Here is a 21,379-nt window from a genome sequence, read left to right as displayed (position 1 = left end):
TTTTTGTCTCTTCCTGGTAGCCGGTCACCCCAGACCTGTTGATGACACCCAGTGACCAGGGTGATGTGGACCTAGATGTGGACTTTGCTGCAGACCGGGGGAACTGGACAGGCAAACTGGACTTCTTGCTGTCATGCATCGGCTACTGTGTGGGTCTGGGCAATGTGTGGCGTTTTCCCTACCGTGCCTACACCAATGGAGGAGGTAAGCATAATGCCAGGCCTGCTGGAGGTGTCCAAGGGTGCTTACACACACACACACACACACACACACACACACACACACACACACACACACACACACACTCATTCACTCACTCCTCCTCCAGAACCTTTCTGCCTGGCATGGTCCTCTCTGGGCTCTTCCATTCTGACTGTCCTTGGTCCCATCTTTTTACATTATTTTTTTTTTTTTTACTTTCAAGCCACACTGTAGTTCAGACATTACTCCTGACTGCATTGAGGGATTATGCCTGACAGGCTTGAGGAGTTATATGGGATGTTGGGGATAGAACCTAAGTCAACCACATTCTATGCAGGTGCTCTGTCCACTGTACTAGCTCTCTGGCCCCATGAAGTGTTGTTATTTATTTGTTTTTATTGGGGTGAGGGCACATCTCCAGTGGTTCTCAAGGCTTACTCCTATCTCTGCACTCAAGGATAAATTCCAGCAGACTTTGGAGACCATATGTGGTGTCGAGGATTCAACCCAGGTCAGCCACATACACTATCTGCTATCCCTTTCCATATCCTATAACTCCAACCCACTTCCTCCCATATTAACAGGAGTCTGTGACCCTGTCTCCCTATTGAGTTAAATAATAAAATTCTGCCTCTCATAGAGTGGGCTGAGTGCTAACCATCTGACAGGGCCAAACTATACCCTCCATGCCCAGCAGCCCATTTAACCCCGAGGACAACTGAGGGGGCATTGTCCTGATGAAGTGGATAGTGGAGGGGCAGGTTTTTACCTTGTCACAGTGTGGCTCTTTGGATCCTCTTCTCCAGAGCCACTACATGCCCCTCAAATCTCCACACTCTGTGTCTCCTCAGATCATTAAAGACACACACTGGCCTAGTATCAGGAATTCAGGAAGAAGCAATGAAGTCGGGAAGTGATGGACAATGGAACAGGAGCTGGTTTCTGAGCATGCAGAACCCCACACTTACACTCCTCCAACCTCTCTCATTTGGTGCCCCCTGTGCTGATCTCCTTTTGCTGAGGTGCCTTAAGGCTGCCTTCTTCCTCAGCAGATTTATAGGTGAATAAGGACAGAATTGGGGGACAGGTCCCTCATCTGCCTGGTTGGGAAATGTGTGCAAGGCACTAGAAGGCACTAATAGATGTCTTTTCAGAGCCATGGTAGTGAGAAGGTAGAGGGAAGCTGGACCCCACAGACCACAGGGACAGTCATCTGCATCAGAAGTGGAGGGAGGAAAGGAGGAGACAATTGAAGCCAGACTCTTTGTTGTTTATTTATTTGGGGTTATACTCAGCAATAATTAGGGGTTACTCCTGGCTTTGTGCTCAGAAATCACTCCTTGCAGTGCTTGGGGGATACAGGGGGATAGAACCTGGGTGGGCTGCATGCAAGGTAAATGCCTTATTCACTGTACTATTGCTCCAGCTCCTTGGAGTGAGGTTCTAAAGGGTATGGATGTCTAGATTTGGGGGGCAAGGACTTCATTTATTAATTCGTTCCTTTATTTCTTCACTCAGCAATCAGCACTGGTATGGGCACGAGGCTATAGAGATGTGTCCTTCTTCATCCCATCCTTGGCCCTCAGGGCCTGTAATCAGGAAGAAGTGTTCCCTCAAGTTGTAGGTGTAAGCCAGGTGTGGAATGCAGCTTTCTGCTCTGTTTTCCCTGTAGGAGCCTTCCTCGTGCCCTACTTCCTCATGCTGGCTATCTGTGGCATCCCTCTCTTCTTTCTGGAGCTTTCTCTGGGTCAGTTCTCCAGCCTGGGACCCCTGGCTGTCTGGAAGTTCAGCCCGCTCTTCAAAGGTGAGGCCTCCGTGGCAGTTTCCCCCGCAAACCACAGCCTCTAGGCAGAAAGGGGGTGCCTTCCGGAGGCCTGAGGCCCTCTCCCCTCAGGTGCCGGTGCGGCCATGCTGCTCATCGTAGGCCTGGTGGCCATCTACTACAACATGATCATCGCCTATGTCCTCTTCTACCTCTTCGCCTCCCTCACCAGCAACCTACCCTGGGAGCACTGCGGCAACTGGTGGAACACAGACCTCTGCCGGGAGCACCAAGGCTCCCGGAATGGCAATGGGTCCCTGGCCCTCAACCTCAGCAGCACCGTCAGCCCTAGCGAGGAGTACTGGAGGTCAGGAGGCGGCCGGCCATTGTGCAGGGGCAATGCAGGGAGCCTAGGACAGGTGGACTCAGCTTCTAATCCAAAGTCTATGCAGGACCAGCCGTGTGACCTTGAACCACTCTTTGTTGAGAGTCTATGATTCACAGTACTGTTAATGATGGTTTCTCATGCACATTATTCTAATACCTCACTCATCGCCAGTATATGACCCCCTCCTCCCATGTACACCCACCTCCCTCTCAACCCCCCCATCTCAGTTGTGTGGATCAGTTCTCTTGTTGTGTCACCTTGTGCTCTGTTACTACCTTGAAGTGTATCATTAAGTCCCACCGATGAGAGATATCATTCTGCATCTCTTGTTTCCTGCGCCTGATTTCACTCAGCATGAAAGCCTCTGATTCCAGCTATGTTGCTATGAATTGCATGATTCCGTTCTTTCTTAGAGCTGCAAAGTCCTTGATCCTTTCATTCGTAGTTGAACATTTGTGTTGTTTCCCTTTCTTAGCTATTGTACTAGGTGCAGAGAGGAACATAAGTGTGTTTATAAATAACCTGTCAAATTAATGTTTTGTGTGTGGAGGATAGATGCCAATAAGTGGTATTTCTGGGTCATACGGCAGTTCTATTCCTAGGACTGTGTACTGCTTTTCACAGATGACATTTCCAGTAACAGTGGGTGAGGGCTCCTTTCTCAGCACAGCCCTGCCAATACTGGCTGTTTGCAGGCTTTTTGATATGTTCATCCTCTTCTTTGATGTGAGCATGATAATTCTGAAGGGAAGGCAGGCAGGGCTATGGTCTAATTGGCAGTGAGGCCCAAATAGTGCTTCCGGGTATTCTTAGCAGTAAGACCCAAATAGTGCTTCCGGGTACTCTTAGCAGTGAGAAGCATGAAGACAGAAGTTATTGGGAGCTTTGGGGGCCCCATCTTCTCTACAGATGGTGATGATAGTCCTGGCTCCACAGGCACTTTTCCACCCATTGTCTTAGTAATTAGAGTTGAGCACCACCTTAGTCCAATCCATGACTAAGGATGTTCTCTGGTTAGTTGAAGGAGAGAGAAGATCAGGCAAAGGGGGAGAGCACGTGTCAATCTCTAGTACTGCATAGACTCCCAAGTACCACTCACAGGACTAAGTTCAGTGGATCCCAGGCTCCCAGTTCACTGCCCTGGGGCTTTTCTGGGGGAGAAATGGATTATAGCAGAGATGGCTAGTGCCAGGCACACACCTTAACTGGTGGCTGTCTCACCGCCTGTCCTGACGCTCTCCTTTGGGACTGTGAAGATGACTTAGTATTTGGTAGAAGACTCCTTTTCTGGGACATTCCAGAGTAGCCTTTTCCTAGGTAGAGATTATTGGCCAACCAGAGGACACAGCCCTGAAGCTTTATTGTTCGAAGGGAGCTCTTTGGAATATTCCTCCAGATGGGCCCCTTGGCCTGAAATATTTTGGCCTCTTGCCTGAACTGATGATGCAGTTCATTCATCCACAATGGATTTTACCATGGGCAACGCCAGGTGGGTCAAAAGCCAAAGGATATGACATAGTCATAGGCAACTCTGGGAGTCTCCCTGCTAACCCCACACCTACTGTCTTACGGGTGCAGGCAAAAAGCAAGTATCCTACCAGAGAATTTCCTTTGAAGGGTTGATGGAGGCAATTTACAGAGACAAGGGAATTCATACAGAGAAAGGAGGCACTGCCACACCAAGCCAAATTGGGGGCCTCTGTTGCCAAAACCAGGGATGCTGTCGGATATACGGGGACTGTACCAAAGACAAGGTCCCACAGGGAGTGCATGTATGTTGGTGTGAACATGCTATGGATGTGAACACGTGTACAGACCTGACTCCTGCTGTGGAGGCCAGTCCCCTCACCCCCATACAAACTGAGCAGAGGCAGGTAGATGAGTCAGTGTAGAGAAGTCAAGGAGCCTAGCCACGGCTCCCTCTATGTCATGGAGTGTATGGGAGAGCAAGACTCAATTAGATTTCTGTCTCCACAGCCGCTATGTCCTACACATCCAAGGAAGCCAGGGCATCGGTAGTCCCGGTACCATCCGCTGGAATCTCTGCCTCTGTCTGCTCCTCGCCTGGGTCATTGTGTTCCTCTGTATCCTCAAGGGGGTGAAGTCCTCTGGCAAGGTGAAGCCGGGAGGCCTTGGAGGCCCAAAAGTGGGGATGTGGGAGGGTTTTTTGGAGAGGGTGTGATGGAATAGAGTTGAACTGGAAGAAAAGAAAGGGGGAGACATGGAGATTCAGCTGTGCGTGTGGGAGGTTGCGGGGAGGAGGGCTCTTCCTGAAGGAGGTGGAGGAAAAGATGGACCATGGCTAAACTATAAAGGTACCAAGAAAAATATCTGTTATTTAAGATGGAATTTTTAAGTGAGCCTCCATACTTAGAAGGGGCTAAACAAACAAGTGTGTGTTAAATGCTTTGATAGTGAATATAGAAGTCAAGCCCTTTGAGATGTAAGTGACCTCTTCCCAGCTCTGTTAGGAAGTGCAGAGGGTGGGTTTCAGGCACATCTGGGCAAGGGGCTCAATTGATTTTATCAGGATCTGGGCCTCTTGGGGTCTCAACAACACTCTCTCTGGGCCGGAGAGATAGCACAGCAATAGGGTAAGTTTGCCTTGCACGCAGCGGACTCAGGACGGATTGTGGTTCAAATCCCAGATTTCCATATGGTCTCCTGTGCCTGCCAGGAGTGATTTCTGAGCGCAGAGCCAGGAATAACCCCTGAGCATTTCAGGGTGTGACCCAGAAACAAAACAAACAATAAAACCCCAATACTCTCTCCAGTTTGGTCCTGCTCAAGGCTTCTTGAGGTTACCCCTAGCAGCTGCAGATCCTCTTGTTTAGTGACTGAACCTACCTTTTCCCAGTTTGCAGAACTGAGCTTCACAGGGGCTGAAGCACACTCCAGCTGGGCAGGGTTGTGTGTCCACCCATGGAGCTGAGAACATTCAGTCCCTGCAAAGAAAAGCTGGGTACTGTCCCTGAAGGATGCCACTTTGGAGCTGGAGACAAGGCCACAGATGCACAGTGTCAGCTGAGAGGGTCTGAAAAGTCATCCAGCTGCTCTGGAAGGACTAGACTTGCATGACTTACACTATCATTTACAAATGAGAACATGTCCCTCTGCAAAGTGCAGAGAACTGTTGTCTGTAAGGAAGGACTAGTGAGATATGGGTGGAAGCAGTTAGAAGGCAAGGAGAAGTGGTGATGTTAAGATCAGGCAGAGAGGGGCCGGAGCGGTGGCACAAGTGGTAAGGCATCTGCCTTGCCTGCGCTAGGCTAGGATGGAGTGAGGTTTGATCCCCCAGCGTCACCGGACGTCGCCCCCCCAAAAAAACAAAAAAAAAAAAAAACCTCAAAGATCAGGCAGAGAGGACTCAGCTGGCTTGGGAGGCTCATGCAGAGGATGAGAAGGCTGCCAGACATCAATGGCCCTGGGAGGGCCATTGCAGGGCAGGTTTGGGTCACCCTGGGCAGGTCCTGATAAGAAGAACCCGATAAGCCCTATGGTGGTACTGCACAGTGGGGACAAGGTGGGCCTCTGAAGCCCCTGCGCTGGTTGCTCCAGCATTGGGAGAAAACCTGGGGGTCTGGGGACTCGGAAAGAGGAGTGAGGTGGGAGGAGTGACCCCCTCTGTGCCACCTCCCACTGCAGGTAGTGTATTTCACGGCCACATTCCCCTACCTCATCCTGCTCATGCTGCTGGTGCGGGGAGTCACGCTCCCAGGGGCCTGGAAGGGCATCCAGTTCTATCTCACCCCCCAGTTCCACCACCTTCTGTCTTCCAAGGTGAGACAAGCACAGAGAGGGGCAGGAGAAGCTCCTCTGGGAGGGGAGGGTAAGGGGGGACCGGGACTCCCCTGAGGAGCCATGCACCGTGCATTTTCCTTTTATTCTTTGGGACAATCCTGGGAAGTAGATACCATTCTCCCATGAAACACTGGTGGTCCCAAAGTGTCCATGACAAGCTTAAGTTTACACAGTAGGGGAGGCAGGGTTGGGGGTATCTGGAGGCTCTGGGCCGGTCTGTCTGACCCCAGATACCCAGGACTGCCTCAGTAGCCACAAAGGTGCCAGCATTCTCAGTCCTGGTATGCCTGCAGTTATTTAACCCTTACCTGTCAAGGTAGGGGGAAGGGTGCACAGGCTATATAGCTAGAAGGATAGAGCTGGAGTCCCAGGCCCTCAACTCCACAATGAAAGAAGGATTTCAGCAGGATCCCTGTCTCTATGAACCCATGGAGGGTGGGCCTGAAGTGTTACCTCCTTTAGAACTGGACCAAGCTTAGAGTCTACCCAGTTCCTGGGAGGGGAAACTGAGCTGCAATCTAGTGACCAGTCTCACCTCCAGGTGTGGATCGAAGCTGCCCTTCAGATCTTCTATTCCCTGGGTGTGGGCTTCGGAGGGCTCCTCACCTTTGCTTCATACAACACATTTCACCAGAACATCTACCGGTGAGCGCAGCCCTCAGACGTGGGGAGGAAAGCTATGGGGGAGGAACAGGGTTCTGAGGCTCACTTGGCCATGCCTGGACTTGCTACAGAGACACTTTCATCGTCACCCTGGGCAATGCCATCACCAGCATCCTGGCGGGCTTTGCCATCTTCTCCGTGCTAGGCTACATGTCTCAGGAGCTGGACGTGCCTGTGGACCAAGTGGCCAAAGCAGGTGTGTGGCTGCTGGGCATGAGGGACTAGCAAGGTGACAGGGGCACAGAACCATGTGGAGTATGCAGTATACACACACGTTGGTATGCACATTCCTCTCTTTTTTAGGCCACTTGTGAGCTGTTACCTGAGTGGCTTCTTATCTGTCCAGAGACTGTGTCCTGTGCAAGTGAATGGAGGGTGCCAGTATGTGTGTCCAAGGCACTGGGTGTGTGTGTGATGGCCAGTTTAATAATTTTGTACCACATGTATCCCATGAGGCTTTGTATTGGGCCTTGTGTCCGTTTGTGAGCTCTTCATCTGTTGCATAATGGCCATGTTCACCCTCCTTAGGAGTTAGGTGGGGAAAGTGTGCCATTGGGGCACCTCTGAATTTGGCAGTACCTATGTGCCCAAAGGGCATCAACACATGGGGGTACCTGCCACGTGCCTCCGGCTGCTGACCCTGTGTGCTCCGGCCCAGGCCCTGGCCTGGCCTTTGTTGTCTACCCACAGGCCATGACTATGCTGCCACTAGCTCCCTTCTGGTCCTTCCTCTTCTTCTTCATGCTGCTGACTCTCGGCCTGGACAGCCAGGTGGGCCTAACCCACCTCAGTGTGGGTGTGTTGGTGTGGGGTGCTAATATGTATATCCATTTGTGCATGCTGTGTGAGATATGGGATTGGATGTATGCATGCGCATGTGCTTCCTTGCATGCCAGATGAGAGGAGAGACTATATGTTAGTTTGGGTAATACTAGCTCGACCCAAGTGAAATCTAGAACTATCGAGGCTAACTTTTGACTTGCTGTGCATGAATGCCATGTGAGATTGTGTACATGCCTTATGCGTGTGCAATGTGAGACATGCGACTTGCGGTACATGTGTGTTATGCAGGACAGGGGACTACATATGCGCATGCTTATATGTATGTGACCGTGTTGTCCTGTGAGAAATGGAACTGCATTGTGTGCATGCTAATATGAGACATCAGATTTTATGTGTGTTATGTGAGTTTACATGTGAATTTGCATCTCAATCTGTGTGCGTCCCATCTGTATGAGCTGTGGGACTTTGTGTCTGTGTGTGATGTGTGAAGCATGGGACTGCATTGTGAGCATGTGTGTGTTTGTATGTGCTCTGTGGAATATGGGACTGCATGTGCTTGTGTGAAACATAGAATTGTACTGTGTGGGGGCCAGAGAGATAATACAGCAATAGGGCATTTGCCTTGCAAGCGCTGACCCAGAACCAATGGTAGTTCGAATCCCGCCATACATAATGATCTCCTGAGCCTGCCAGAAGTGATTTCTGAGCAGAGAGCCAGAAGTAACTCCTGAGCGCCGCCGGGTGTGACCCAAAAACCAAAAAAAGAAAGAAAGTAAGAAAGAAAAAAAGAAAAAAAGAAAGAAAAAAAGAAGGAAGGAAGGAAGGAAGGAAGGAAGGAAGGAAGGAAGGAAGGAAGGAAAGAAGGAAAGAAGGAAAGAAGGAAAGAAGAAAAGAAGGAAAGAAAGAAGGAAAGAAGGAAAGAAAGAAGAAAAGAAGGAAAGAAAGAAGGAAAGAAGAGAGAGGGAGGGAGGGAAGGAGGGAAGAAGGGAGGAAGGAAGGAAGAAAGAATTGTATTGTGTGCATGTGTGTACATTTTATATGTCTCTGTGCTGTATGAGACATAGGACTGCATGTCTGTGTGTGAGTGTGTCCATGCATGGAGCACTCAGATACATTGATTTCCCCCCCGACACCAGTTTGCCTTTCTGGAGACCATTGTGACAGCTGTGACAGATGAATTCCCTTACTATCTGCGACCCAAGAAGGCTGTGTTCTCGGGGCTCATCTGTGTGTCCATGTACTTGATGGGCCTGGTCCTCACCACTGATGTGAGTAATGCTCAGGGTGTCAGGGCTGGGGACAAATGGACGGGTGTGTAATCAGGCTGACAGCTCCAGCTTTGACCCTTCCCTACCAGAGACTCACTCCCGAGGGCAGCTTATTTCGCCTGTGTCCCAGTCTTGGCTTTCAAGACAAGAGACCAATGTCCTTGCTGAGTGACTTTATTCCTGAATCTGCTCTCCTGCCCTCGAAGGGGTGGGGGAGACACAGATGAGATGTGATGGCCACTGTCACCAACCCACTCCCCCCCCCCCCCTCGTCTGGGCTTCCTGCATGCTTAGTGCCACCAAGCAGGGACTCAGAGCTATATGCCTTGTTCTAGGGGGGCATGTACTGGCTTGTTCTTCTGGATGACTACAGCGCCAGCTTTGGCCTCATGGTTGTGGTGATCACCACGTGCCTCGCTGTCACCAGAGTGTATGGTGAGCAGGGCCCTGGGCGTGGGGGCCGAGTTCCCTGAGGTGGGAGAGTACAAGTTTGGGGACGCCCCACCCTGGGTCCCAATTCCCGAAGGCCAGGCTGGATCTCCAGGACTCAGGTGGTGGGGAGCTCTGTGCGGACCTGCAGGGCCACCTGCTCCCTCCCACAGGCATCCAGAGGTTCTGCAGAGACATCCACATGATGCTGGGCTTCAAGCCGGGCATCTACTTCAGAGCCTGCTGGTTGTTCTTGTCTCCGGCCACTCTGCTGGTAAGGCAGGCAGGGTCTGTGGGGTGGAGGGGAGTTAACTTCTCGGGATCTTACTGTGCATCCCAGAGATCCTTAGTGCTTGTAAACTCTGCATTTAGCTGCGTTAGTGGGGTGGGGCACCTCTCAGGCTTCCTCTGTCCTGGGGTTGGACCATTCTGGAGATGCTGTCTCAGCTCAAATGCAAGTCTGTTCCCACCCTGGCTGTGGGGTCATCTGAGAGTGGGGTCTAGACCAGGTGCTAGTGTTGCAGATTCTGCGCAGAGTTTCGAACCCCCTGTGAGTGTAGGAACCCCCCACCTGCAGGCCCTGCTGGTGTACAGCATAGTCAAGTACCAGCCGTCGGAGTATGGCAGCTACCGCTTCCCCGCCTGGGCCGAGCTGCTGGGCATCCTCATGGGGCTGCTGTCCTGCCTTATGATCCCGGCTGGCATGCTGGTGGCTGTGCTGCGAGAGGAGGGCTCGCTCTGGGAGGTGAGTCTGTCTGCCTGCCTGTCCCTATCCCTGGCCTGGAACCCCACAGGACTTCCCCTCCTTGCCAAGGCCTCAGTCAGGTCCTGTCGTCCCTTTGAACCCCTCCAGCAGTTTGTCTCACTGGTCCCTGAGTTCACCAGATCTGCTTGGGCAGAACTTGACTAGGGTTTGTGAGGGCATTCAAGTCCTGCCCTGTGGCTCTTCACCGCAAAGGGCTTCTAATGGACAGGAGGAACACCAATAACACTGGAAAAACTTGAGTGAACAAAAGAGTGAGCCAGACCAAGGCCAGGCCTGACCCTCCTCTAAGTCCCTAGGGGAGGGGGCAGTACCCTCTCCTGTACTCAGAAGGCAGATGGAGTCAGTGACAATAGTACAAGTTCTGGCCAGGATACCTAGAAAGCACAGAATGCAGCAGTGAGCACCAGCAGGCTTCAGAGCAATCTTGTGTACAGGACGGAGACCACCAGACCCTGCCTCTCTCTGAGCCTCCAGGACCCCCAGGGTGACAAGGTGCTGCACAATGAGGAATACTGAGTGAGCCTGGCCCATGGCAGAGCCTAAGCACCTTTGCTCCTGACATCCTTACAATCCCCTGCACATTTCTATACAAACTCCAATGCCTCAACTCACTCCTATACACTCACTGAAACACTCCTATATACCCCCAACATCTTGGCATACTCCTATACACCCCGACATCTCAAAACACTCCTAAACACTTCTGATACCCCAACACTTCAACATATTCTTATATATCCCCAATATTCCAACACAGTCCTATACATCCCTTGACAGGCTCCTAATCACCCCCAACTACCCAACATACACCTATAAATCCTTTAACACCCAACACATTTCTATATATCCTGTGATACCCCAGAACACTCCTATGCACCCCCATGATACCCCCAAATACCTTCATATTCCCTACACACTCTCATATCCCCACCCCTACAGTTCCCACACACCTCTTTATACCCTTATGACCCCAACACATACCTACAAGCCCCCTACTCATTCCCTATACCTTATAGTCCCTAATGTACTCTCATATCCGCTCACTGCCCCCACATACTTCAAATATACTCCTATAGTCCTCAATACAGTCTACATACCCTCAACACACCCACCAAATGATCCCCTATTCTGCATACCACCATATATCTCTACATATTATCCAGACATCACACCCCTGGTACACACCCTACACTCCCGTAGCCCCACACCCCCTTTTAGATGCTGTGCTCCATTAATCACTCATCTGGGACACTGTGGCCCATGAAATCACAGTGAGCTGACACTGACATTGGTCAAGAGTTGCACCCCTGTACCCACTTCTAACCTGTCCTGTCACTGCACAGTCCTGTCTCTTATTGGACAACTCAAAGTACTTGTCTACATGTCCCGTCCCTGTGTGGTCCATGAGGCAGCCTTGTCATTTCCATCCACTGTTTGACAGGCAGCACCTTCCCCTCTTCCACCTTGGTCCCTCCAATCTAGTGCATTGGAACATGGTATCTGTGAGGCAGATAAAGGCCGCTCTTGCAGACAAAGACTAGGGTCCTGCACCCCCAAAAGTTCACCCTCAGCTTTACTCTGCCTCCCTCCTTCCCTGCAGGCTGTGCTGTTGGGCATGGTGAGCAATGTGGAGAAGGCAGGGGTCTTGAGTTCTGGGATGCCCTCAGAAAAGAGCTTCCACAGAAACAATACTGGCTCTGCCTACTACTTCCCCTGTGCAAGTGAACACCCCTCTCAGGGCTTTGGCTTTCCTGTACTTCACTTAACAGGATGTGAGGAGAGTGGTACCTCCCTAGCCATAGGATGAGAGGAAGTGCAATTCATGGACAAATGTACTTGGTTCTATCAAAGGCTGCAGAGCAGAAGGTTTGAGAGTTCAGATGGGGCCAAACTGCCTCCTTGGGACCAGGGAAAGCTGGAAGCCAGCATTCTCAGTGCCCTCTAGGGAACACTGGCAACTTCTGCAGTCTGGTTTTGTGATAAGAGAAGTGCTAGATGTGGCACTCCCTGCCCAGAACCTTCCTGGTCTCCCCACTGGTCTGACCCACTGGTCAGTAGCTGGTAGGTGAGAAATCCTATCCAGGCATTACTGTACTAGAAAAAGCCCAAGTCCTTGCTCCTAGGACTCTGATGTTAAAAGAGGAAACACCAAAGAAGTAAGTGTATATAGATAGTGGCAGTGTTGTGCTTCAGAGTCAAACCAGAGCAGAGTGCAAGGAAAGAGTTGGAGGATGGCAGACATTTCTAGAGAGGTGACAGATACCTGACCCAAGGGCTAGGTGACTTGAAGAGATACCTTCAGGTGTGAGGATGGGGTTGTCACTGAACAGAGATGGAAGAGTGGAGACAGCTGCTGTAGTCAGCATGGTAGGTTCTTACCAGTGACACAAACCCTGGGCAGGCACCAAATGGGTACTCACATGCACTGGATACATTCAAGCTATGTGTTGGGTTTGAGTGTCTGGTGCTATGCATGGGGCCTACTGGAATCTGCACCTGGAGGCGTCATCTGATGTGAAGGGTCTGGGGTAGACTCGGGGCCTCAGGAATGTCCCTGGAGAAGGAAATGCTCTAGAACAGCCATGTTGTGCCCTCACTTTAGTCAATTCCCTCCTCTGTGGTGATGGAGAGGCAGTGGAGGAAGGTGAGACCTCAGAGGCAGGAGAGAGCAGCCAGTTTGTAGCAGTGGTACCTCCCCTCTCTCAAGTTCTCAACTCTCCCCACCCTGTCAGAGCTTCATCTCAGAACCTCACCACAGCCACACACCAGAGAAGGAAGCAAAGAAAGCAGCAGCTGAATCTGTGACCAAAATGTCCACACATGGGTGGTTTCTGAGGGCGGAGGACAGCACCTGGGGAGGCATGGAGCATTCTCTGACCTTCAGCTTTCCTTGTTCTGCTGCAGAGGCTCCAGCAGGCTAGCCGGCCGGCCATGGACTGGGGCCCATCACTAGAGGAGAACCGCACAGGCATGTACGTGGCCACGTTGGCCGGGAGCCAGTCGCCCAAGCCACTGATGGTGCACATGCGCAAATACGGGGGCATCACCAGCTTCGAGAATACCGCCATCGAGGTGGACCGAGAAATGGCGGAGGAGGAGGAGGAGGAGGTGGAGTCTATGATGTGAGGCAGGAGGCGGGAGGACAGGATGTGTGGCTGGGTGGGTGACAGGGCTCCTGGAAGCCCACGATGGGTGGGGGGTGCTGTGGTTGACCCCTTCTCTGGGCTTGTCATGAATCTGCCTCCCCTCCACACACTACCCCTACCCAGGCCCAGCTTAGCTCTCATCATGCAGAGCAGCTAAGACCATCTTTGATCTCTGCTGAGGGCCCAGACCCTCCTTTTCTGGGGACACCTGCCCTCATCGAGCCAGAACACAGTGGGAGGCTTAGGGCAACCTGAGACCCTAAAATGGAGGGTTCGGAGTTGAGTGAGTCTCCAACAGGAAGGCCCCCAGAGAAGTGGCAGGTCAGGAGAGGAGGCATGTAAATGACGGTCTTGGTGAGGGGCAGAGCCAATTTAAGTGCCAACCATAGCCCTTGCCCCAACCTGAAAGCCTCAGGCCGTTAGGAATAGTGGCCCTTGGGGACCCAGATGCCAATGAGGTCAATTGGGAGGGGGGCCAGGGGGCTCTTCAGGTTTGGTTGTGTTTTAGTTGGAATATTCTGGGTCAGGGCACAAGGTGGAGGTGGGACCCCCTGTTGAGGAGGATGACACAGAGCAGGGTTGGGGACTCCCAGTAACTGAACTAGGGTGGGAAGTAGGGAAAAGGGGGGCCTTACACTTTCTAGAGGTGCCCACAGCTGCCCTCATTGACTCCAAGCCCCTAGTGTCATGCTAGGAGCCTTGGGCCTATGAGGGGTGAAAATGAGGGGACACAATCAGGTTGCAGGTCCCTTCTCTTCCCCTCTCCCTTGCCCTGGTGGCCCTTGCTATCCCTTCCAGCTCCAGGCACTGCCAGGACATTGGTGTCGGCTGTGGACGGTCCAGGGTGCGGAAAGAGTCACAGGGGGCCCCTACGCACGGCTCTCTGCTCCAGGATGCATCCTCGGTCCACTGGAGGGCAGCGGTGCCCCGGCCTGAGCAGGGTGGCCCCAGAGCCTCTGCTTCCCTGAGAGAGGGGCTGGAGAATGACAGTGTCTGAGTGATCTTCTGCACACGTGTCAGTCCCCGTTTCTCCCGGTGTGTCCTCAACCCCTTTGTGTTCTGTTGGGTCCTTGTTAATAAACTCCAGTGACACTGCCCTTTGGTCCTCTCTGCTCCTGCTGGGTGGGGTTTGGGGGCTAGGCCCCCTCTCTTCCTCTCCTGGCTGCTCTGGTATGGGGAGATTAGGGGCAACAAAGAAGCCCGTTAGAGACCCCATTTTCAGGCAAGACATCCAGAAACAGACCTCAGCTCATCTGGAGCAGAATGAAGGGTTGCACAAGAGCAGTGTGCCCCACAGAAGTGACTCCTGGGAATGACAGAAGCTCTGTGCCCCCATTCAGTCCAGCCTCTCCTACAGCCCAGACTATGGACAGCTCATGGCCTATTGGGTGTTGGATTCTGGTGGGGAAAAAAGCTCACTCTTTTTGCAAATGAGCTGGAGCCCAGCTGGTTTCTCCTGCAGTGGGGGTGGGGAAGCAATAAAATCCTCTGCTCTCCCCAGCCCCCAACTCCCTGCAATACTTTGACCTTAACTCTCTGTCCTGGGGACAGACCTTTAGAGTTCTGGGGGCCTTGGCAAGAGTAGGGGTGGGGCCAATGACTCAATATTGATGGAGCTGAGTCAGATAGTGCTGAGTTGGAGCTTCCTGATAACTGGTTTTTTTTTTTTTGTTGTTGTTTTTTTGGCTTCCTTTGACTGTGGGAACTGGGGAGGGGGTGCTTCCAAACATGACAGATGCTTGGAGCTCTGCCCAGCCCACTGTGTCCTACTTGCTGTGTCCTGTCTGCTGAATCCTAAAAGCATTTTGACTCTACTGCAGCTAGACCTGTGCTCTGGACCCATGTTCAATCTAACCATCTCCATGACGTTGAAGAAACTAGGTCCAGGGGGCCGGAGAGATAGCATGGAGGCAGGGCATTTGCTTTGTATGCAGAAGGACAATGGTTCAAATCCCAGCATCCCATATAGTCCCCCGAGCCAGCCAGGAGTGATTTCTGAGTGTAGAGCCAGGAGTAACCCCTGAGCGCATCTGGATGTGACACCCCCCCCCAAAAAAAGAAACTAGGTCCAGTAAGAGAAATGGCCTTGGGAGACTGGCTCTAACTCCTCCTGTATCTATTAAGGATAGTCCCCTGAAAAGGGTTCAAGCCACCCTCAGTGGGTTTAGGGCCCAGGAAAGGAAGGAAGGGCTGCATTTGACTGCCCTGAGAGAAGTGACCAGGATGGAGCACAGAAGGGCAGAGAAAGGGCTGGTGCCCTAGTGCAGCAATGGCGAACCTATGGCACACGTGCCAGCGGTAGCACAGGAAGGCCTTGCAGCTGGCACGCGAGAAGGTCCTCAATTAAGATATGCGGGGCGTGCCGCATAGTTTTTAGATACAAAAATCTTGTTGTCAAGGTTTAATTGATGTGCTGGCACTTTTGAGGAAATTGTTTGGTTTTGTGTGGTAGTTTGGGCACACAGGCTCAAAAAGGTTAGCCATCACTGCCCTAGTGCAAGCCCTTGGCCCAGGAGGCTTCCTAAACCGACCAATGCTGATTCCATGGGGAAACTATTTCCAGGACCAGACCCTATTTCCAGGGCTACACCTCACTCAGGGTGCCTCAGTCCTCTGACCTGCGCCGCCTCCAACTACTTCTCTAGGCATCCCTGCCCTGGACTAGGCCCCACAGCTCAACCTGCCACTTAGCTGCAGAAAGCCCTCACTTCCCCAGCCCCATTAACACAACTGTAAACCACTTTTCCCTTCCTGCTCCCACACACTCTATGCCTCAGGCTGAGCCTCAGCATGTCTGTTCCTTGCATGACTCTTGCTCTTTAGGGCAGTGTCAGGAGCACTGAGGATAGGGCATAGATGTGGCTTATGTGGCATTTCCGAGCACAGCTGGAGATCACCGCCCTCCTCTGTCTGCCCACCCAAGAACTGCCAGGGAGAGAATACAGTGGTATACTCAGGACTGTATAAATGTGCCTAATACCTGGGGTCAGTAGAATTATGGGGGCCACTGCCAGGGCTTAGGTCTTCTTCATGAAAACACAGCTTTGTGGAGTTTGTTTGGGGACCTCAGATCAGAGAGCACTGCAGCACATGCAAACCCCTTGGGATTCAGCCTGCATGTGTTTGGGGCATTTTCTTGGAGAAAATACCAGAGTGTGTAGGAAGTAAAGCACTCCTGTTGCAGGAGAATGGGAGAGCCCTGCCCTATGGTGCGTTTGAAGTCATAAGGAGGCTGCAGTTAGGCTGCAATCACTGGGAGGGCTTCTGCAGAATCCCAGTCACATTAGGTCAGTGGAACAAGGGGCCTATGGACTGTCCTAGGGGAATGGCTATACCCACAGAGAGCCAATCAGGTCTGGGCACTACAGGTCTGGGTCAGGAGCTCTGGTCTTCATCTTTAGACTGGAAACTGGGACATGAGAGGTGATGGCACTGAGAACTCTAAAGAGCTGTGCTGTGTGTGGCCAGTGCTGTGGGAGAGGGACTGGACCTCCTGTATGCTGGGATTCATAGTGAAGGCCTCCTGTGGAGGCTTCTATGTTGCAGCTGCAGGTCAGTGTCTGAAATGCCCCCTGGCAGTGGTGTGGGGCCAGGCTGGAACTTGGCAGGCTCTGGGCCTAGAGAGCAAGAGGCAACACAACACACAAAGGACCTTGGCCTTGGCCTTTGCTGGGAGGGAGACAGCAGTACCCCAGCTATGAGGGTGCACCCTAAGTGGCATTGCAGGTGGATGGCTCTGGAGCACATATTCTCGATGGGACCCAAGCCTCTGAGATGGAGAAGTGTCCTGTCATGGGGTCTTCTATTTGCCTGGGCCTTCTCTGAAAGTCAATATGCCAGGGCTGTATGGTGTCTATGTGACAGCCCTGAGTTGGCCTAGGTGGGCCCTCATATGACTGCAGCCCTTGTGGCCATCAGACACCACCCCCTTCTCTAGCCACAGGGTCCAGCATCAACCACGTGGTCTACAGAGCGACTTTTCTCCCCTCACCTCATTTTCCAGCCTGGGGGCTGCTCTGTGAGACTTCTGGGACCACCTCTCTCTCCATCATTTATGGAGAAGATCCATGCCTCATGACCCTCTCTGAGGGTAATTGTGATGGCAATTCCATGGCATGCACTAGGCTGCCCACAGTGACCCACTGTGACCTGTTGTCTCTCTGGGTTCAGTCGGCGTAGGACCTTTGCCCACCAGAGCTTTGCCCTGGTGAGGAAGAGGCTATAGAACAGGACCCAAGGAAAACTTCCCAGGGTCCTTGCTTGGCGACCAAGGCAAGGAAACAGCGAGTGCACAGATGTTTGTAGCTATTTATTGCACTGAAAACACTAAGAATAAAACAGACGTCCCTTTCCCCCTCCCCCCAGTAGCAGAAAGTTTGAGCAGTGGTCATTCAAATTCACAGCCACATAGTTTTTAGAAAGGGGAAAAAAAAAAAAAGAAACAAAACTCTAAACAAATAGTAACAGAGAACCAGCATGGGGAGTCTGGCATATGAATTCCCCCCAAAGAGTCTCCCTTTACAGGGAGGCAGGAGGCCATGGGCCACTTAGGATTCAGGCCTTGGTGGGCACAAAGCCCATTCGACACTTTCCGGTAAACATGTTTGCAAGCTGGGGCCTAGCTTTCATCTTAGGTTTGGATTTTTTTATTATTTTATTATTATTATTTTTTGCATCTGCAGGAGGTGTCGGAGGGAGCGGAGTTTGGCTATCTTATGTTTTGTTTGACTGTCTTGTGTCTCTATTTACTGCCTCATGGTTGCCCAGTGCCTGTGGGCTACACTGGCTGACTGCCACCTCCAGGCGTGGCCTTCACAGTGGGGCCATCTCAGCCTGGGAAAGGGACCTGCTACTACTTCTCTGGCTTGGAGAGGGACAGAGTGAGGCAGGAGGCATGTCAGCAAAGGTGAGACAGGTCTGTGGGGTCCTTAAGTTCAATTTCCTCTGATTGAGAAACTGAGGGCCAGAAACGGAAAAGGATTTGCCCAGAGTCACACAGCAGGTCTAGTGAGAGCTGGGAATGGGATCCTAACTTCCAAGCCATGCTCTTTCCCCCAGTCACTGCTGATATGCAGTTGACAGGCACCACAAGGGGGAATGAGGGGCTGACTAGGCCCAGAAGGAACAAGAGTCCAGTGCCTAGTCCAATGAGGCGCCACCGTGCCTCTCACAGCCATAAGCCTTCCTCTCACCATTCCCCATCGGTCCTGCGACACAGCCAGGCAGGAGCAATAACTGAACTGATGGGGAAATTGAGGCTGAAGAGGTCTCAGGTGGCACTTGCCCCTTGGCTTAGGGAGAACAGTGGGGAAAAGGCAGTTCACAGGGAGGTGGCAGTTTGCTGCTGGCACACAGAGGTCCCTGGGCCTTACTGGTGCCCACTGCACCCTGGGCATGGCTCCTGGGCTTCTGGGAAGGACCCAGCCCATGAGAGGCTGACCTGAAACCAGGAGGTATGGCGGCCTCTACTTTGGCTGCACTCGGTCTGCCCGTGTGCCAGGGCAGAGCGGAGGAGCCCAGGGATCAATATGTAGCTGCTGAGGAGAACAGGAAGTTCCACACCCACAGCTTCCAAAACCCAGGACTCTGCACAGGTTTGGGAGATCCAGGACTTCCTCTGAATCTCTAGGGATATGACTCCTGCTCACCAGAAATCCTGCAGTGGATAGTACCTCATGCTGGCAAACATGGCCACACAGAGGCCAGAAATGTTACAGGAGGTGGCAGCCGGGGTCCGAGATGGACACTGAGAGCACGACCTCTAATATATTTTTTTTTGTCCAAAACATGTAGATTGTTTTTTCTGAGTGTTTTTCTTCTTTTTTTTTAACATACATACTGCATATAAAGTCATGCAAAGAAAACAGTGCAGATAGTAGCTCCTAGTGGGTGTGCTATGGCATTCACATCCCAGTCAGGCCCGGGGATGGAGAGGGTTGGGGTTCAGAGCTGTGCAGCCTGAGCTGGACACAGGGACATGGCATCCACGGCATGTCTGCCTCGTGATGTGTGGAGCTGCGAGCCTGAGGTGCCCAGGGAGCAGCAGTGAGGGCACATGCTAGTGACCCCACAGGTCAGGGTATGGGGCACACGGAGCTGTGGGGGGGTAAAGCCATGAGAGACGTGGAGGGAGGACCCCAGTTTGGGAGGTCAGCGAGGAAAAGTACAGCTGAGCCTCCGCCATGCCTCCCCCACCTGCTCCAGCAGTTTTCCAGCACACCCCACTCCTCCCCAAACTCTGAGAGCTCAGGAACCCAAATTCAGGAAAGCCCAGTCCCAGGGGCTAAGTCCTTGAGTCCCAGGAACTCAGGAGCCAGTCCCTGTCTGAGATGACTGAAGGAAGACCTAGAACAGAAAAATCTGCCTGCACCCTCTACCACCCCAGCCCACCCCAGCCCAGTCCTTGCACAGTCGTGGGAGAGCCCTAGAGATGACACATACCAGGAACTCGAAACCCGTTTACAAAACACGAAAGTTTGGCTAGAAAAAGGCATGCGGGCCAAGTGGAAAGGGACCTGACAGTGCTTTCTTTGCCCCCCCAGAGCACGATCTGGTTCTCTCCCTCAGATGAAGCTGGAATTCTCCAAGCCAAGGATGAGGCAGTTGGAATGGGTGATTAGTAATCAAAGGGCAAGTGGGCAGGGGGAGGGAGGAGAAAGTGGGGACACCCTGGGAGGCTGTGGGCCCACACTGAGGGAGAGAGCCCGCCGGACCCCTGGGGAGGGCAGAATTGTCTGGTTGCACTGAGGGGCAGGCGGCTGAGGGACTACTTTCCCCATCCCAAGGGAGAGGAATGAGCAGATGGATTCCTCACGTTCCAACTCTGCCCCTTCCTCTCCCTGGCCCCAGAGGAGTACACAGTTGGGGTACTCTGGCCTCTGGCCAAGCAACAGCAAGTCAGCAGCCAGTGTAGGGTCTCTGCAGGACCAGTTCCCAGGGCCCCAGCCTAGAGAGCCCCGCACTGGCCTGGCCAAGGAAAGAGTGAGATCTGCCATCTGGTGAGTTTTCCCGAGGTCTGGGTAGAAAGAGTTGGTGGTGGTGAGGAGATGGGGTGGGGGATTCCAGCAAAATCCAAGCAGGAGAAGCCAACAGTCAGTGTGTATGGACCAGGAAGCAGATCTCTGTGGTCCTGCGCCCCAGCCTGATCCTCAACTGCAAGACATGGGACAGGGGCACAGTGGAGCACAGTGGGACACAACCCCTTTGGGTTGTCAGAGCCCATCCACTTGCTTCCTCCCAGTGGTCCAAGCTCCTCTAGGTTCCCCATATCAGCACCCACCCCACCTCTCCTCTAGACAGGACAGGGAGGAAGAGCTCTTACTGAGGCAGCACGGATGGTGCTCCTGATCTGTGGAAGTGGACGATCTGCCACTTGCCATCACGGCGGTGCCACACGCGGGTCTCCTCCGACTGGGCGGTGCGCGGGATGCCCCCCGCGTCCAGGTACTGTGTGATGCGGATATAGGCGATGCAGGCCGACTCGTCACCCATCAGGTGGATGTGGGGATTCAGGATGGTGGTGTGCACCGGCTTGCTGTTCCGTGACCACACTGGAGGTGGAAACGGGAGGGGCAGAGGAGATGCGAGGGCGGCCTCTGCCCCCTTCCTTCACGTCCCCAACACCCAACACCTCTCTGTGGAGCACCTGTGCCTGCCTCATTTCTACATCAGGGCCGAGCCAGTGGATCACAGGGGGAGAGGGGCTTTAGGGGAGCAAGGTCACAGGACATTGGTGAGATCTGTAGAATCAGATGAGTTTAGAGCAGTTACAACTCAGGTTCCTCCAGGGGTTGCTATGCCAGGATCAGATGCTAAATGACTCTTTGCCTCTGTGAGGAAGACCAGGGAGCATGGTGGGTCTGGAGAGGGGAACTTGGGTCAGCACTGCCAGAGAGTGCTCTGAAACACAGCTTCCCCTGTGCCCAATCCTGAGTTTTCAAGAGAATCTAGAAGTCTAAAATTGCCCATTTCCTTTCCTTTTTTTTGGGTGGGGGGGGGGTTGGGTGGGAGAAGGGGAGGAGTTTGGAACTACACCATTAGTGCTCAGGGGTCAGACCTGGTGGTATTCAGGAGATCACTGGTACAGGGAATCAAACTCGGGCCTTCTACATGCAATGCCTGTGCTCCAGCCTGTTAAGTTGTTTCTCTGGCCCCTGGAAAGTCTATAGTTTT

General features: G+C 52.6%; 2 protein-coding genes across 6 annotated transcripts in view; one reads left to right on the top strand and one right to left on the bottom strand.

Annotated features, from left to right (window-relative positions):
* Positions 1-14,302, top strand: SLC6A7 (solute carrier family 6 member 7). Of its 3 annotated transcripts, XM_049771823.1 has the most exons (14): positions 1-204; positions 1,874-2,005; positions 2,096-2,330; positions 4,329-4,467; positions 5,997-6,131; positions 6,694-6,797; positions 6,887-7,011; positions 7,474-7,586; positions 8,735-8,866; positions 9,202-9,301; positions 9,469-9,569; positions 9,873-10,040; positions 12,966-13,183; positions 14,006-14,302. In XM_049771823.1, the coding sequence occupies exons 1-14, from the start codon at positions 42-44 to the stop codon at positions 14,202-14,204; spliced, it is 2,064 nt and encodes a 687-aa protein (XP_049627780.1). In that variant the 5' UTR covers positions 1-41; the 3' UTR covers positions 14,205-14,302. The 3 variants fall into 3 exon arrangements, with proteins under 3 accessions (XP_049627780.1, XP_049627781.1, XP_049627782.1); XM_049771824.1 differs by lacking the exon at positions 9,873-10,040; XM_049771825.1 differs by having other exon boundaries at positions 2-204; positions 12,966-14,138.
* A 3,199-nt stretch (positions 14,303-17,501) lies between these two features.
* The window catches only part of CAMK2A (calcium/calmodulin dependent protein kinase II alpha), a 68,411-nt gene continuing 64,533 nt past the window's right edge, over positions 17,502-21,379 (bottom strand). For 2 of the 3 annotated variants that reach the window (XM_049771852.1, XM_049771851.1), the window contains 2 exons: positions 20,529-20,757; positions 17,502-20,359 (listed from right to left, as the gene is read on the bottom strand). In XM_049771852.1, the coding sequence (XP_049627809.1) occupies positions 20,356-20,359; positions 20,529-20,757 (233 nt within the window). In that variant the 3' untranslated portion in view covers positions 17,502-20,355. Of the gene's footprint in view, positions 20,360-20,524; positions 20,758-21,379 lie in introns of those variants that run through there. The other variant, XM_049771853.1, reaches the window with a different exon arrangement.

This window comes from Suncus etruscus, chromosome 4 (assembly GCF_024139225.1).
Source record: "Suncus etruscus isolate mSunEtr1 chromosome 4, mSunEtr1.pri.cur, whole genome shotgun sequence".
NCBI lineage: Eukaryota > Metazoa > Chordata > Mammalia > Eulipotyphla > Soricidae > Suncus > Suncus etruscus.
This window is presented reverse-complemented; position numbering and strand designations above follow the sequence as displayed.